We start from the raw sequence: 18,187 nt of genomic DNA, 5'->3' as shown, positions 1-18,187 counted from the left end.
AAAAATTAAATACTTAATTTCATTAATAGAAATCAATAAATTTTATTAAAATAAACTTAAATTGAAAATAATTTTATTAAAATAAATTAATAAAATTAATAAATATTAAAGCACACCAAAATATTAGTTAGGGTTATCTCTAGGTTCAGGAAGTAGAAGACATTTATTTTATTTTTCCAAATTTTACAAAATTAAGAGGACTACTTCCAGAATCATAGGATAATTTAATAAATATTATTTTAAATGTAAAAAAAGGGCACAGAATGGCCTCTGAATCCTGCAAATACTCTTCCCTGAGTAAGCTGTTTTGAATGCTCTTCTATCACCTTAGCCTTTCTGGACATTGACTCTCTTAAAGTTTAATCTCTTTAAAGCTCCTCCACAAGAAGTCCCTTGGCCAATAATCTGCTACCTTATCAGGATTATCATCAAATACTGATTGACCTCTTCCTTGGTAATAGACTTCAATCTTCAGCCATGCACAGCTGGCTGAAAGACTACATTCTCCAGCCTTCCTTACAGATGGGTGTAGCCATGTGATTAAGGTCTGGGCAGTAAGATATAAATAGAAGGGTAACGTGAGACTTTCAGAAGTCTCCTTTTTAAAATGGAAGGATATGCTTTTCTCCTTTCCTTTGCTCTGCTGCCTGCAATGTAGAAGTGATACCTGGAGCTCCTATAGCCATCTTGGAAGACAGGGCATTCCTTAGAGATGGTAAAGCAGAGAGCTGGAGAAACCTTGGTCAGTGATGACTTGTAGAGCCACTATAACCATAACATGGACAGGCTAAATTAGTACCTACTTTACATGACACTATAAAATCCTGTATGTTTAAGCCACTATTTTTCAGATCTCTGTTACTTGCAACTGAATGAAATTCTGATAAGAAAGCATGAAGGGAGCATAAAGATATAAAAGGGTATTTTCTCCTTCCAGAAGCTTACTGTTATTTATTTTATTCATCTATTAAACCTCATTATATAAAATAACTTTAAGCAGAATCACAGAGAAATACACATAGGCTGTCATATTTGAGAGAGAAGAAAATATACCCCTGATATGTGTCCCTACCCAAATCTCATCTTGAAGTATAACTCCCATAATCCCCACATGTAGCAGGAGGCACCTGGTGGGAGGTAATTTAGTCATGGGGGCGGTTATACTCATGATGTTCTCATTATAGTGGGTGAGTTCTCATGTGATTCAATGGTTTTACAAGAAGCATTTCCCCCTTTTGCTCAGCACTTGTTGATGCCTCTGTGAAGAAGAGCATGTTTGCTTTCCCTTCTGCCATGATTGTTAAGTTTCCTGAGGCCTCCCCATCCCGGTGGAACTGTGAGTCCATTGAACCTCTTTTCTTTATAAATTACCCAGTCTCGGGAATGTCTTTATTAGCAGTATGAGAACAGACCAATGCAACCCCTTAACCCATAAAAAATAAAAAGATTGCCATTCTTCATAAGATGTACTGTACAAAAAGGAAGAGTAGTGATTCTGAAAAAGAGCTCATACACAGCACAAAGGTGGCTTTGTAATTAAGCTAAAACACTATACTCTGTACCTCCTCTGTGCAAGGCACAGTGTACCTGGGGTGACAGGATTTGTTCTCAGGGCTCCAGAGGCCCCAGTGTAGACTGGGAGACAGGGGAAAGCAGGAGATAGAGGGACTGGGGAAAGTAGAACACGAGGATCTCTCTCTTTCCCTTGCTCCACTTTTGACTAAATTTTGGGGAATGAAACATCCAGGAGAAAATGATGAGCTGGGTTCCCCTTGGGGGTGGTGAGCAGAGATTTAGAAGTGCTGTTCTTTTAACCTCTTCATTCTTGAGACTTTGTGATTGCTCTGTGCTACACTGGGAATGTTGGAAATCATTTTTGTTTTTTATTTTCTTAAGGTATGAGGGTGAACATGTATTTAGCAGGAGAAAAGAAACTATGATTTAAAATACAGAAAAGTAACAGCAAACACATCACATAATCCAGAAAAATAACAAATGTTTTTATTAACTGCCTGATATCCTCTTTAATATTCATTTCTTACATTTTTTGGTTACATTCTCTCTGATCTTTTCATATAACCCCAATTTTGAAATGACATTTTCTGTGGAAATGTGATAGTTCTTAAGCTATTGTCTCTCAACTCCAAACCCTCTCTTCTATAGTCAATTCTCTGATGCTTTGCTGAGTCTCTGAGTCTCAGAGCGCTTTTGTGCTCTGCCAGCTAGGTCTGTTAGACTCTGCCAACAGGGGGCACTAGAGGGAGACTGGAAGATAGGAAGAACAGGCAGGAACTTGCTTCACTTGTATATTTGCAATTCCTGCCACCATCACCCTGGCAATGGCCTCTCGCCACTTGAAGCTGCCCTTCCTCTGGACTTTTAAGTCATTAGATTTAATAAATTACCTTTCTTTTTTTTTTCCCCAAGCTCAAGGTGGCATTTTATTTAGTAAGTAATCAGTATGCATAATTCTGTAATAGTCACAGAAGACGATTAAGTCTACAAACAAGACGAAACACAACAAATCTTGAACATTGGCAAAAACAGGTACAGATATTAACAGAAAAGATGAGATAATGAACATTGTAAAAATTTATTCTAAAATAATACTTTCCGTTAAAACAGTGCAGTAGAGGATGAGAGGGACACTCTGGTTTAATATTTTATCTAAAAGTATTAAGATTTTTTAAAAAGACATAAAATGAGAAAAAAAAAAAGGAGAGGGGCAAGAATCAGGGGCTAGAAAGGCAGAAAAAAATTACCTTTCTTGTTTAGGCTTTTGAGAGCTTTTTTCTTTACCTATTTTTAATTGTAACCAATAGCATAGTAAATGATGTAAATATTAATTTAAAGAGAAGTTGATAGGTTTTCCTACTTGAATAAGGGAAAAAAAACCCTCTAAATTTTCTACTGAAGAACTAAGTACAGAACAACTGGATAACATTGTGTGTTTAAAGAGCATAATTTGGTATAGACTTTCTCAAGCACGAAACAGTACTTGTGCCTTCTTAACAAAAAAAATTTCCAATTAAGGTTTTAATAAGGAGAACTTTTGGTTCCTGTCTCTTAGCCACTTAGTTTGGACCATTTTGTGCCCTAAATCGTGTCACTGAAATCCGGTTGGAAGAACTACTTGGCAATGGCTTCTTAGATGGGAACCCTCTGACTTTTGTGAAATTTTCTACTCAGCCAGGGATAACTCACTTCTCAGCAAAGGACCCTGTAGAAGGTGGTGATAGTGGAGACAGATGTGGTTTCTCTAGTACCCTACTCAAAGATTCTCTTGCATGCCTGGAAGGGCCAGAAGAGAGATTAGCCATACAGTTTGTCTCCATCTTAAGAGGGTAAATCATAGTAATTTAATTTTCCTGATCAAACACTCTCTGCCAGTTCACCTTTTTGGGAGGTTGGCAGAGGAATTAAAAACCCAGAAAAATTTGTTCTTTTCTTTTCTTGCTGGTCATTTATTTATTGCTTATATCAAATCCAATGTGGGTTGGCAATAGGAGATCTGTGCCCTGCCTAATCATTCAGAGACCCAGGTTCCTGCTACACCAGGGGTCCCAACCCCCAGGCATGGGCCACTAATGGTTTGAGGCCTGTTAGGAACCGGGCCACACAGCAGAAGGTGAGCAGTGGGTGAGTGAGAGAAGCTTCATCGGTATTTACAGCCACTCCACGTCATTTGCATTACTGCCTGAGCTCCGCCTCCTGTCAGAGCAGTGGTGGCATTAGATTCTCCTAGGAGCACGAACCCTATTGTGAACTGCGCATGTGAGGGTTCTAGGTTGCATTCTCCTTATGAAAATCTAATGTCTGATAATCTGTCACTGTCTCCCATCTCCCCTAAACAATGTCTAGCTATAGGAAAACAAGCTCATTTCTCCCACTGATTCTATATCATGGTGAGTCATATAATTATTTCATTATATATTACAATGTAATAATAGCAATAAGGTGCACAATAAATGCAATGTGTTTGAATAATCCTGAAACCAAACCCCCCACCCTGCACTCTGCACCACCTGGTCTATGGAAAAATTGCCTTCCATGAAACAGATCCCTGGTGACAAAAAGTTTGGGCACCACCATTTCCTAGAGCATTTGAATCCTACACTGAAGACTCTGCATCTCATCAGCAGATGACGAATGAGAGAGAGAGCATGAAGGATTTCCAGGGGATTTTATGGGTCCAGCCCTAAAGTGATGTGTATCGCATCCACCACAGTTCATTGGCCAGAACTAGTCACAATTCCACGAGGGAACCTGGAAGATGTCATCTGAAAGGTAATGGAGTTTTGGGAATACACAGCATGGCCTCTGCCACAGACACACTGTTAAGTTTTGATTGAAACATTAATGTAAATATTTCCTTAACAACTAGCAAGCTGCAGGTTGTGGGCAAAGGATTATTAAAGCTTTTTTCCCTTCTGCATAAGAATTTAACCTTTGGTTAACTTTTTATCTCTGTTTCCCTGGAAACCTGATAAAGGAAGAAGTCAAACTATGCAGCCAGGCAAGACTGCTTATGACAAGAATGACCCCTGGTTGGTAAATTGCATTAAACTGGAAGAACTATAAATATTTGGTAGAAAGCCAGAACTTTGGGCTTCTCTGAGTACGATGACTCTTGAATAGTAATTGGACATGTCCCTTGGAGGAATGCTGGAAGCTATGTCTGTGGAGTTCTTACACAGAAATTAGCTCCTATAGGAAATGAGATTTTAAAGCTAGGGGACTTGTGTACTCATCCCATGTGAATCTAGTTCTCTCACTCCTGAGCTGTCACCTTGAAACCAATTCAAATAGCTCCTCAATAGCTGTGTGAACCGCTTCATGCTTCATGGATGGTCACAAGGACTGCTCCATGGAAGAACAATGCCTGATGCTCCCCTCATGGGGAGCTACATTCCTGTCTTGGGCACGCTTGTGTCAAGTGGGAGCCATGACCACAGAGTTGACTTACTTGTTAGGTACAGAACATACGGTGTGTTGGGCCTACATTCCTTGAGGGCCCATGGAAATGCATTTTTTTTTAATCAGAAGAAAAAATATTTTAAGGTGAAAGTGATGTTTTGATATGTAATATTAATGCATTTATTTTTACATCAATGCAATTGTACCATATACTTTTTACTATTTTTTATTTTTACAAAAAAGAAGGGGCCCATGAAGGTCATATTGTGGCCCTGTATGAGGACCTCATGAGGCTGGCCTGAGAGCTTGGTAGAGCTTAAAGATATCCCCTGATGGCTGATACACAAGGAAGTTTCAAAAAGTGAATCTTAAATCTGAAATTCTCCTTTTTTCTTTCTTTAAATGGCAAGTATCTCTCCCAGAACAAACTGAGCTTTAAAAAAATACCACATTTAAGTAAAATATGATAACTAAAATACATGGGTCATTGTCTCTGGTTACTCTTTTGGGGTGAACATACTGTGTGGTGGGTCTGGAAGATTCTTTTGTTGACTTGAATGGTAGCTCTTGAGGAAAAGCAGTGAGAACAGCAGCAGTTCCTGACATAATGTATAATATGTCAGACACAATCTTGAGAAACTAGCGGAACTACATTTTCTTGAATTTGGTGCACCTTAAAGATAACCTAGGATAGCAGTTTCCAAGAAAACCCAATTGTGACCACAGTTACATCTCTGTCAGCTGGGGCTGCTGACTTTGTGTTTGCTGGTTGCTGTTGGGGTAGCTGGGTACTCCTCAGTTCTGCTAGTAAAGATGCTTGCTTCTCCTTTTTCTGCAAAATTGACTCTAAACAACCAACTTCTCAAGAAACCCAGGCTTACTGGGAGGGTTTTCATTTTGTTTCAATCCAAGACAGCACAGAAAAACATCTGTTCTAAATTGCTCAAGGCTTTGACCAATCCATGGCTCATTTATTTTTATTTTTTGCTAAACGATGACTATTTTTTCTCCTTTCATCTTCTTAAAGGAAACTATTTATTTGTAGACTTAAAAATGGTTCATTTGTCTATCTATTCATCTATCCATTCAGGCTTCAATCCAAGTTCAATCCAATTTTTTAAAAAAAAATTGAGTATAGCCCCTTCAACTTCAATTTGAGGAAGGTGAAGGCCACACCCATGAACACATTTACAGCCAATAAAAAGCACACTCAGGACAGAGCCAAGTTTTGTGGCCCTCAGTTTAGTCCTACACCGTGCTGATTCCTTCGGAAAGGATGCTGGCAGTTTTGTTAGAAAGAATCAGGAGGAGGACTAGAACTTAGCACTTGGCAAAGAACAACTGGAGGCCAGGGCTGGGAATTGTTGACAAAAGAGGCCAGGCCTAAAGCCTGTTCGGAGAGCCATATTTCACTGGCACAAGATGAATCAAGTCTCCTTGGGTTCTGTGTTCAACACGCTAGAGGCAGAAAGTACAGTATGCATCTCTGGAAGGTTTTCTCCAGCTCAGCCCTGCTCTTTGAGACCATGCCAAGACAAGTCATACAAGAGCCACATAGTATTTTGTCTGAAAGATCCACATAAGCTGCCTGCCCTGAGACATCTGCTTAATATCCTCTTGGTGTCCCAGCTGAGAAGTGGCATCGCATCATACACTGTGGCATTTAGGAGGGAGATTAAGCCTCTCCTTAAACTGAGCATTTGCAATAAGAAATGGAAGGGTAGGAAGACTTTCTGCAGCCAGGCGTGGCGGCTCCCTCCTGTGATCCCAGCACTGAGGAGGCTGAGGTGGGCGGATCAACTAAATCGGGAGTTCAAGATCAGCCTGGCCAACATAGTGAAACCTCATTTCTACAAAAAATACAAAAAAAAAAAAAAAAATAGCTGGGTGTGGTGGCATGCACCTATAGTCCCAGCTACTACGGAGTCTGAGGCATGAGAGTCGCTTGAACCTGGGAGGCAGAGGTTGCAGTGAGCCAAGATTGCACCACTGCACTCCAGCCTTGGTGACAGAGTGAGACCCGTCTCAAAAAAAAAAAAAAAAAAAGACTTTCTGCGCAGGCACAGTTGGGGGCTTAGGTTTCCAGTCAACAGCAGCAACCAATAAACCCAAACTTTTAAAACAAATGGGTGTCAGCAATAAACCTGCTGCACAGCAGCTAATAGGACATTCGGCTTTTGAAAGACACCCTTTCTGTGTAGCCCATGTCCTAACAAAGGAAAAGATGAAATGCTGCAAAGGAGGACAGAGAGAAGGCCTCTTTTGTTCTTTACTGTTACAACGGCTGTGATAGCAAATACTTACATCATGCTGTCTGGGTGTCAGATACTATTCTAAGAGGTTTTTTGTTTTTGAGAAGGGGATCACTCTCGCCCATGCTAGAGTACAGTAGCACAATAATAGTTCACCGCAGCCTAGAACTCCTGGGTGTAAGTGATCGTTTTGCCTTAGCCTCCCTAGTAGCTGGGATTACAGGTGCCTGGCATTATACCCAGCTAACTTTTTTCAAATTTAAAAAATTATTTTAGAGATGGAGTTTTCCAGGCGGTCTTGAACTCCTAGCCTTAAGTGATTCTTTCACCTCAGCCTCTCCAGTAGCTGTGATCCGGTGTGAACCACTGCACTCAACATGTTCTAAGAGTCTTATATGTATTAATTCACCAAATCATTAGAGCATTTTTATGAGAACGTTACTATTATTAGCTGCTTCTTACAGGGGAGGAACCAGGCACAGGGAAGTGAAGTCGCTTGCCTAAGGTCACACAGTTAGTAGGGGGGACAGCCGGGCTATAAACCCTGATGGCCTAGCTTCAAAATCTGTTCTGTTATCCTATGTGCTAACTTCCCTCTTACTAAGAATTAAAAATGTAAGAAATACCATTCTAGATAACATGCCCAGTCTACAATCCATCTAGTCATCCATCTACCCTCCCACTAGGTGGCAAGCACTGAGCTCGCCTGCAGATACTATGGTGATCAAAGACATGTGCAATCTCTAGCCTTGGTGACATGTTCTTTAAGTCAAGAGTTTCTGTGGTAGCCTCTTGATCCCCATTGCCTCCACTCTCCAGGTTGTGAAAAGGTCCTGGCTGCCCTGGAAGGCCAGGCCTGTGGTGATGTTCTGGGATTTATTTTTGGGGGTTCAGTCCAGATCCCACTCCTCTGACCCCTCTAGAGATTTCATATGCTGTATGTAATGCAGTTGGGACACATTCTCCTTAAAATGACTAGATGGTGTCTGCTTTCTGCATCTGAACTGTGACTGACACATTTTCCTAAAGGGGTAATGGATAAAGATGAAAATAAGAGGTACGTCTAGTGCTAGCAGGGAAAACAGGAGTGGCTCTGAGACTCAGTGCCTGTGCATCACAGCAGGAGGGAGGGCCGCTGGGGGCCGAGCCCTAGCACAGAGCCTAAATGTGCAGCATAGGTCAGACCTGGGACAGGAACCCAGGGCCAGGCCAGCTAGTGCCTCTCAGGTGTCTGGGGAGCCCAGGACATCTCAACCAGATTCTGTCTGAAGACAGGATGGAGCTGGGTAGACAGCACAGATTTCTCCTGGAGCCACAGGCTGAGGACCAAATTGGGAGAAGAGATGAATAGAACATGGTTCAGCCAAGGCCTATTTTTCAAAACCGGACACACAGCTGAACTCCAACTCTAGTCTGGACACTTGTACTTTCCTATGTATGCATATTTTGTGTCCCAGTAAATCCCCTGATCTGTAATAAAGATATATGTATTGTACTTAAGATGCACCTAACAAATATTTCTTAAGCATCCAGTGCGTGACAGATACCACTCTAGGGACTGGGGATATGGCAGTGAACAAAGCCTATAAAAATCCCTGTTCTCACAGGTTTACGTCTGTAATTTAAAATATTATAAATTTGAAAAACCCAAAGAGGTAAAAGTTACCCATAATCCCATCAAAAAGTGTCACATATATAGAATATGTAAAAATAAAGTAAGAGGTCAGTGTTTCTCCTTATCCATCAAATCCCGCCCACCCACCATAAGGTAACCATTATACATTTTAAAGACATTAAATATACATACCCATGAAATATTTATTTTATTTTATTTTTTTTGAGATGGAGTTTTGCTCTTGTTGCCCAGCTGGAGTACAATGGCATGATCTTGGCTCCACCTCCTGGGCTCAAGTGATTCTCCTGCCTCAGCCTCCCAAGTAGCTGGGATTACAGGCATATACCAGCACACCCGGCTAACTTTGTACTTTTAGTAGAGATGGGGTTCCTCCATGTTGGTCAGGCTGGTTTCAAACTCCTGACCTCAGGTGATCTGCCTGTCTTGGCCTCCCAAAGTGTTGGGATTGTGAGCCACTGCACCCAGCCTATTTTATTCTATTTTTACAAAAATAGAATAATGCCTTACAGAATGACCTACATGTCCCCCCACCCCCACCCAATTGATCATGGACCTCTGTTTCAGTTTGAGCTCCCCAAGAAGCGGACCCTGGGCCAAGGATTCAAGCATGGACCTTGCCCAGCATATTTGGGTCTATTCCATTCATTGTAATGGTTGCACAGCATCTCACCATGTGTCTGAATCATTATTTATTTAATCCCCCAAAACATACATACATTACCATACCCTCTCCCCACTTCCCACTCACTGACACTTAGGATTATGGGGAGTGTGCTGGCGTTACTGACTCACTGTAACGAGGAACATATGCAACAAAGGGAAACTCCATTTCCCAAAGGCCAAGGCCGCAGGACAGGGTTCTGAGGCCTGGAGAAGTGACAGTGTTGGCAACAGGGAGATGAGGTCTGAGAAAGTTATCAACATCCTTACCACGTGCAAGATTGATAGCTAATACATGTTTATGTGAAGTTTCCCAAATCAGTCACACAGAGGACCAGAAAATGGAAAAGGCCTCATGAATTTAGTGGTTTATTTTCTCTTTGCCAACTATAGCAGCCACTTGCTTCTTGACATTTTTGGTCTCAATTTCATTACATATCACTAGTTATAGCACATCTTTCGGAGTATTTAAGAGTGCTGATTTTTTTAAATAACAAAACTACATACGATTATCTGAGTGATTTTGTATTTTGTGGCAGTGGTATTCTCAGATCTTTGAGTAAAGGATGGGAATTTTTATGTTTCTAAGCAGGGTGAGTTTCTAAGTTCTCCAGCATCTTGGTAGGTGATTTCAGATGACCATCAGCACCATCAATCAACACTTTAGAATCTCCATGAGAACCATGGTATAGTCGAGGATGAGGTTTTGGGCTGGCAGCAAAGATCTGGCATCTGCCCCTGGCCACCTCAGTGTCTGTGGCATCTCACTTGGCCTTCCTGGATCTTGGAATAATAATGCCTCCCTGTCATAACTTGTGGTAATCAAAGGAAAAACCCAATGCAGAAGAGCTCTTCAGGTATCAGCTACCAAACAAATATGAGATACTGGAGGAAGAATCTGGATTGTCGTGGGCTGCACTGGGTAACATTAGCTCTTGTCTACAAATCTCCCTTAAAGAATCAGCACCTTGAAGCTGAACTCTTCACTATGTCATGATCACCAATAACAGCACATTCAGCTATCCAAAAAAACTTAACAAGTACAGTTGACTTATTAAAGGTTTTATGCAGAGATTGACAAGATTCCCCACAGCTAAACTTAGTCATCTCTTCCATCAGAAACATTTGTTCTTCCCTGAAAGCCCATCTTTGGCAACCTGGAACCTTAGTTCTGTCTCCTACCTTGTCCAACAGACACTCCCCAAACTCAATGGCTCCAGCCTTTCTTTATTCCTTAAGCTTCCCTTTCTATGTACTTTCCCCCTCTGAGTTTTTACACAGAAATTACCCCTTAAATCTTGGATCCTTATACATCTTCCTACTCAATGATCAAAAAACATTCTTCTTAGATCTTCCTGCCTTCCTTTGAAAGCAGTGGAGGAATTTTAAATAACACGTTTTCCTCACAAGCTTTTCTCCTTGTTATAACACTATTAGGTACTTTTCATTATTCTATTTGTTCAACATGTCTATGGACTGCTTAGATCCAGAAGCTTGGGAATCCTCTAAGGCCAGCCCCTCATGTGGTCTGTGTAGTCACTGGATCCTAGAGAAGAGAAGGGACTTGCAGAAGGCTATAGAGTCAGTCTGCCAACAGGCTGGGCATGGTGGCTCACGCCTATAATCCTAGCACTTTGGGAGGCTGAGGCGGGAGGATTGCCTGAGCTCAGGAGTTTGAGACCAGCCTTGGCAACACAGTGAAACCTCATCTCTACTAAAATACAAAAGAAATTAGCTGGATATTGTGGCAGGCGCCTGTAGTCCCAGCTACTTGGGAGGCTGAAGCAGGAGAACTGCTTGAACTGGGGAGGCAGAGGTCGCAGTGAGCTGAGATCGCGCCACTGCACTCTACTCCAGGCTGGGCAACAGAGCAAGATTCTATCTCAGAAAGAAAAAAGAATCAATCAGTCTATGAGAGACCCACAGTTAGAAAGTCATGACTGACTCCCAACTGAGTGCTCATCCCACCATATCCAGCCTGGGGCAAAAAAGAATTGAGAGGCTTTCAGATTCCATGGAACCCAACACTCTGAACTAAAAGAGAACTTGGAGTTCATCTAGAACAAACCTTTCATTTTACAGAGGTTAAAAGGGAACCTTATCTTGTAGTTATAATCTCTGAGTTCTAGAAATACAACCGATTAGAGGTTACTTTAAAATGTATATACTCGCCTGGTGGGTATGGTTTCCAGGAACATACACAGACTTGAACTGTTTCATGAGACTCCGAGCTCCGGCAATATCCCGAAGTGAAGTAAAGAGTTCATCCGTGGCAATTTTGGATTTGTGAAACGTCAGGTTAATTGAAGAGTCACAGTCTGAAAGAATCCAGAGATATTTTCTTGAGTGAGTAAACCTTTAAGTTTTCATCATGACAGCTTGAGCTCGATGTAATGTAGTTAGGTTTTTTTGTTTTGTTTTGTTTTTGTTTTTTAACCCTGTTTTCCCCTGGCTGTTCACCAACAGGGCTGTCGTAATCATCCATGAGCAATGAAGCATATTGAGTATAAATGCCTTTAACGGAAGTGGAACTCAAAATTGTCTGGGATTGCAGCCACTGGCTTACATCCCTAGACTGCAGACGTTTCACAGAAAGAAAGCTCCCAGGGCCCATAATCCTCGGAATACAGCTTTGGGAAAATACGAGGAGACACAAAGGAAAATATGAGACTGTCACAATCAAACTCAGTTGCCTGAATCCCATCAACAGTTTGCATAAAGCTGGACAGCAAGAATGAGAAAGAGCACAGTGTTGCTCCGGTGACAGAACTCGCTGCAGTGGGCATCTGTCTAATGTGCTAACGAAGCACGTGGCACATTTCAGAAGGTGGCCATTCAAAGCTGATCAAACACAGGAGGACGTAACAAGAAGACTGTTTTCTGAAATCATCTGCTTCTTTTTCAAACTTAGAAGAACTTATTCTCTGTTTTATAAGAAGCTCATTCAGAAGGGACATGATCATGGATAAGTTAAAAAATATAGGGAAAGATTAAAAATGTGTCTTCTTACATCTCCCAGATATCCTAAATACATTAGCTACATTAACTCATTAATTGTCACATCATCCGTATGAGGCAGGAACTACTGTCTTCTCCATTTTAAGGATAAGGGGATTGAGGTGCAGGTTAAGGAACACCCTGAAAGCAGGTGTGTTAAGGATTGCCAAGGCGCTGCCCATACGTGCTCCCTCACCCGGGGCGTCCCAGCAGGAGTGGTGAAGTTTCTGTGTGTTCTGACTGCTTCCTACTGCAGTACCTGCATGTCAGTCTGTCTGTCTCTGCCTCTGTCTCTTCTTGTCTAAGGGCTTCAACTGGCTGTAGGAGCACATTTGGCCTGTGTGTGGGGCAGACTGGGAGTGATGGAGAATCAACACTCATAGAAATAATCTCATATTCTCTTCCTGTGGAGGGGAAATTCTGAGTTGTGGTCTGCACAGTCTTTCTGAGGGGCCCAAGAGGGTTGGAACCCCTGCTGCCCATGACATCAACTCATCCATTAATACCCCCATTAGTGGCTTTTCTTCCTCCCCTGTCTCACTTCTCTACCTCCTGACTGCTTTGGGATATCTTTCCAAATGCAGTATTTGCACCCAAATCCTTGTCTGAAGACACTAGTAATTTGAACAGAGGTCTGGCTTTATTGTTTTAGTAACAGCTTTATTGAGATATAATTCATATTCTATACAGTTACCCACTTAAAGTATACAATTCAAAGCTCTAGTATATTAACAACCATTACCAGCACAATTTTAGAACACTGTGTCACCCCAACAAGAACCCCCATACCTGTTAGCAGTCACTCCCAATTTTTCCCCATCCCTAGCCCCTGGCAATCCCTAACATGCATTGTCTTTATGGATTTACCTATTCTGGATGGTTCATACAAATGGAACAATAGAATATGTAATCTTTTGTGACTGGCTTTTTTCACTTGCCATAATGTTTTCAGGTTCATCCAAATTGTAGCATTAGTACTTTATTTCTTATTGCCTACTGATATTTCACTGTATATAGAATATTCATGTATACGGAATATGGAAATAGCATATTTCATATATCCACTCATCACTTAATGGACATTTGGGTTGTTTCTGCCTTTTGGTTATCATGAATAATGCTGCTAGTTTTACACGTACATGTTTTTGTGTGGACACACATGTTCATTTCTCTTGAGTATATACCTAGGAGTACAACAGCGGGTCATATGGTAACTTTGTGTTTAACCTTTTGAGAAAGTGCTAGGCTGTTTTCCAAAATTATTGCACTATTTTACTTTCCCACCAGCAGTGTAAGAGGGTTTCAATTTCTGTACATTCTAACGAATACTTATTATTAGCTATCTTCTTAATTATAGCTATCCTAGTAGATGTAAAGTGAGGACATACATGTTGATTTTGATAATAAGAGAAATAGTTTTTAAGGAATACAGGTAGATTCAAATAAGCTTAAACTAAAATGGAAAGCATCCAAAAGAATCCAGCTGCATCAGACATAGTGAGGTGGCATGTGAAAAGCTGAGCCTGTACTCTCAGTTACTGTGTGACAGTGTATGTAATAACTCTTAAAAGATGGGCAAAGCCTCTGATTAGTCTTCATCTCCTAGTTTCTAGAAATGTCTAACCCATTGCCATTAAGAAAAAATCAGGGCAGGGATGGTGGCTCATGCCTGTAATCCCAATACTTTGGGAGGCTGAGGCGGGTGGATCACTTGAGGTCAGGAGCTCGAGACCAGCCTGGCCAACAAGGTGAAATCCTGTCTCTACAAAAAATACAAAAATTAGCTGGGCATGCTCGCAGACACCTATAATCCCAGCTACTTGGGAGGCTGAGGCATGAGAATTGCTTGAACCTGGGATGTGGAGGGTGCAGTGAGCTGATATCATGCCACAGCACTCCAGCCTGGGTGACACAGTGAGACTGCATATCAAAAATAAATAAATATATAGACAGATAGATAGATAGATAAATGTGTGGTTAAGCCCAATGAGTGGATGCCTCCTCACCTCAGTGGACCCCACACACGTGGAATTCATGGACTGCAGGGGGTTGCGGAAAAAGGGAGAATGAAGGAATTCAGGAAGTTCATGGGAACTTTCTGGAATTATGTGCCAAGCTTTGAGGAAAGGAAAAAATATGTAGTTTTGTGGGGAGCATGTCCATGATTCTCTGCCGATTCTAAAAGAGTTCACAACCAAGGCAAGTTCAGAGCCACAGGTACAGAGCATCGATTGATACCACACCGTGCTTCCTGTCGGCATCATGCTCCAGTTGAAACACACTAGCTTGTGCTTTAGGCAATCACCAGCCAGAAGAAACCCTGGGAGGTTATGGCTTCTCACTCAACATGTGGCTTCTTTCCTTCAAGAATCAATTATATCTAGGAGTTGTACACTATGTACTACTTTTTCAAATTTAAAAAGGCACTAAAACAAGGAGAAAAAAACACTACTAGATATAATATCATGCAAAGTGTTTCAATTTCTCTAAAAGTCAATCCAGCTAATAGACTATTTTTTTTTTATTTAAAGTAATTCATTTTCTTTAGGACAAAAAGATTCATCCAATTTTCCATATGGTCTATTGCAATTTTTTGGAACGTGAGAAGTATGATATTCATTCATTAGGCTGAGTGGAACAGAATCATCTATTAGCTTATAGAGTCTTTACTTAAAATTCTAGATTATGCATGAAAATTGTGGATTATACATTGACATTAATTAATCATAGGCTGTGTAATTAAAGAGATTTATGTCAAGTGTGGAGCAGGTTGTCTGATGCAAGTGTTTACAGGTTACTGCTGGTATACTGAACTCAAACGAACCCAACAGAAAAATAAGACTGCTAAAGAAACTGATGGAAGGAAAATAGAAAATCCTAAATTCACAAATAGAGTCAACCTTGCCTGAAAAATAGTCAATTACATCTATTTTTCAAGCCAATCACATGGGCAACTTCGGTCCAAACCATTAACCCTCTCCAATTTGTCTATCATCCTCAAGGTTCTGTGATTATATGTTTTAGGGATACTGGGCCAAAGGGGACTCATTTTTATCAATCTTTAAGTATTTTTCATAATCACATCAATCTTCACTGAAAGAGGAACTTACATTTATTTTCCCGAACCCTATAATGAAAGTTACACATACACACACACACACACACACACACACACACACACACCCTTTAGAAATATGGATAGGTCAGGATAAATGACTTATGCGAGATCACATCACTATTTCCAGCAGAGCCAAGGTTCAAAATATCCCCCTGATGGCAGACCTGAACTCCTCTATGTATGCTGCCTCCTACAATTCCAAATCTCATCTGTGAATGCAGCTCATTCCAAATATATGCTGAACTGATAGATAAGATGGAATATGGATACAAAAACTGTTAAAGGGGATGAATTATTTTCTGTGATAATAGTAGCATATAAGCACCAATTTCTCACAGTATACTAGAAACTATTCTAAGAAGTTTATACGTATTAGTTCATTTAATCTCCACAAATACCTAATGTGTTAGGTACTATTCTCATTCTCCTCTTGTGGATGGAGAAACTGAACCACAGAGAAGTTAAAACACAAACTCATTCAATCCGTACATGGTCAAGCTAAGATTCAAACCCTTGCCGTCTAACTTCAAAGTTGATCCTATTAAATACTACATTCTGCTGTCTTTCATATCTGCTGAGGCCACATATACATACATACATACATATATGTGGCCTCAGCAGATATGAAATATATATATATATGATCAACAAAACATTTCATTCACGTTTAAACCAAAGAGATACAAAAATGGAGGGAGTTGCAAATACCTTTATTTGTGGGAAGACCTGGGCCTGTCTCTGGGTTGGATGCTAACAGTGAGGTTTGTAGCTAGACCTTAGATCCTTCTCTTTTGGCCACATGAGGTGTGAGGATCCCGGGCCTGGTTGCATAGACTCCTTTGAATCTCTGCTCTGTAAGGTGCTGTATTCAGTTACTTCTGATAAGCCCCTGACAGGCTGTTCCATTAAGCCAGCTTATGAGATATCGGCCCCTTGTAAGGAAACTTTCAGTGTACAATTCCAGTCAATTCTCATTTAATCCACTTAGTTAAACAGATACTAAACCAGAAGCTTTAGCCAAGCACATTCTGTGTACTTCAGTTGCCTACTTCTTGAGAGGGGAGGCCCTCAATCCCCTAGGGTGCCCCCATGTTCTTCCATAACCAGGGGCTGACTCATGCCCCTGTAATCTGGAGGACCTCCTGGGCAGGAGTCTAGTTATCCCTAAGATCAACAAAATAGGGCTCCTATTCAGCACCTACACTTCCTCCATTCCCCCCTCACCCTTCTCAACTTACTGAAATTCCTCTCCTTCAGCCGAGAGGAATGGTTGCCATGGCTCTGTATACTGCAGGGACCCACAGTGTGGGTCCATTTTCAGCCCCAACATAATTAAAACGGAGAGAAAACAGAAGAGCTTGATGATCCTTCTGGGATGGCTGAAATGAAGCTCTACTCCTTACTCCCATCTACCTAGTTCTCTTCTGTTTGGTTCTCGGGAAACAGTCTTGAAGTTTGCTGGTGCTTGGCATGCCTTTTCATAAGAACCTGGTCTCCATAAGTTTGGTTTCATTACTTAGGTATTTAGGAAAATAAAGCATCTTTCATCAGAAAGGTGCTTTAGTCTGGATTCGAGCTGAAGTAGCCCTTATGTGAGGCCTTCAAAACACACACACACACACACACACATGCGTGTGCACACACACACGCGTGCACACGTACACATATGCATTTGTGCAAGTCAAGCATAAATCATGTACACATGTGGCTTGATAGGCTGGAGTAGGAGGGCAGAGCTAGAGTAGGATTTGATATGTCTCCCTATTTACTGATATCATTATCTACACAGTTCTCAAGGCCCCTCAGGCCCTTCACATCTGTTCACAAAGTCTAAAAAATAGACTTTAACCCTGGCCAAAAGGCCATTTTCTTGTCTGGGCCAAGGTTGGTCTCATTTTTCTACTGGCCTCAGTTTGAGAACCTCAGGCCCACTTCCTAGTTTGCACTCCTGCCTGCCTGCCTGCTTGCCTGCCTCTCAGCAAGCCCCGATGCAGCAGGGGCAACCTCCATGGGCTCCTGGGGCAGTTAGAGAAAGGGTTGGCTTGGGGGTGTGACACAGCCAGAGACGGCAGAGCACTGGGGGTCACGACCTCCCCCATCCATCCAGCAGTCTGACAACTCCTTTTCTCTCTTTTCAAATGATTGTTTTTAAAATGGAGTCTTTTCTCATGGCTTTCAAAAAATGTTTGACAAATGAAAACCAAACTAAACAAAATAAAAACCAAAGAAACTTAGCAAGTGGCATCACATCTGAAATTTTCTAGTGACGCTGACTGTATAAAACCCCTCTTAAGTAGAACAGTCCTGGAAAGTCCATGAGGCAAATAAACAGCAATAGAAGCCCTCTTTTCAAATATGCTTGGACTGATGTGTGATCAGAAAAGTCACTGAAAGAGGGGGATCATGGGAAATCAATCTCTCCCTTACAAACATTTCTAAATTAATCTATCCATACCTCCATATATGTAAGTACATGTACATATATGTAACCTTTAAATTAAAATATAAATGTGTTTTCATTCACTAATCCTTTGATGACAGACCAAGGTATTTTCTGCTGTTAGAGTTCTTTTTAAAAAAACTATTATTTACCGTGTAGGATTTCCG

General features: G+C 41.2%; 1 protein-coding gene across 2 annotated transcripts in view; it reads right to left on the bottom strand.

The window, feature by feature from the left end:
* The window catches only part of SCFD2 (sec1 family domain containing 2), a 446,165-nt gene that overhangs the window by 30,165 nt on the left and 397,813 nt on the right, over positions 1–18,187 (bottom strand). For both annotated transcript variants that reach the window (XM_002745846.6, XM_008993346.4), the window contains exon 6: positions 11,638–11,783. In XM_002745846.6, coding sequence (XP_002745892.4) covers positions 11,638–11,783 — 146 coding nt within the window. The remainder of the gene's footprint in view (positions 1–11,637; positions 11,784–18,187) is intronic.

Source organism: Callithrix jacchus, chromosome 3 (genome assembly GCF_049354715.1).
Source record: "Callithrix jacchus isolate 240 chromosome 3, calJac240_pri, whole genome shotgun sequence".
Taxonomy (NCBI): Eukaryota; Metazoa; Chordata; class Mammalia; order Primates; family Cebidae; genus Callithrix; species Callithrix jacchus.
This window is presented reverse-complemented; position numbering and strand designations above follow the sequence as displayed.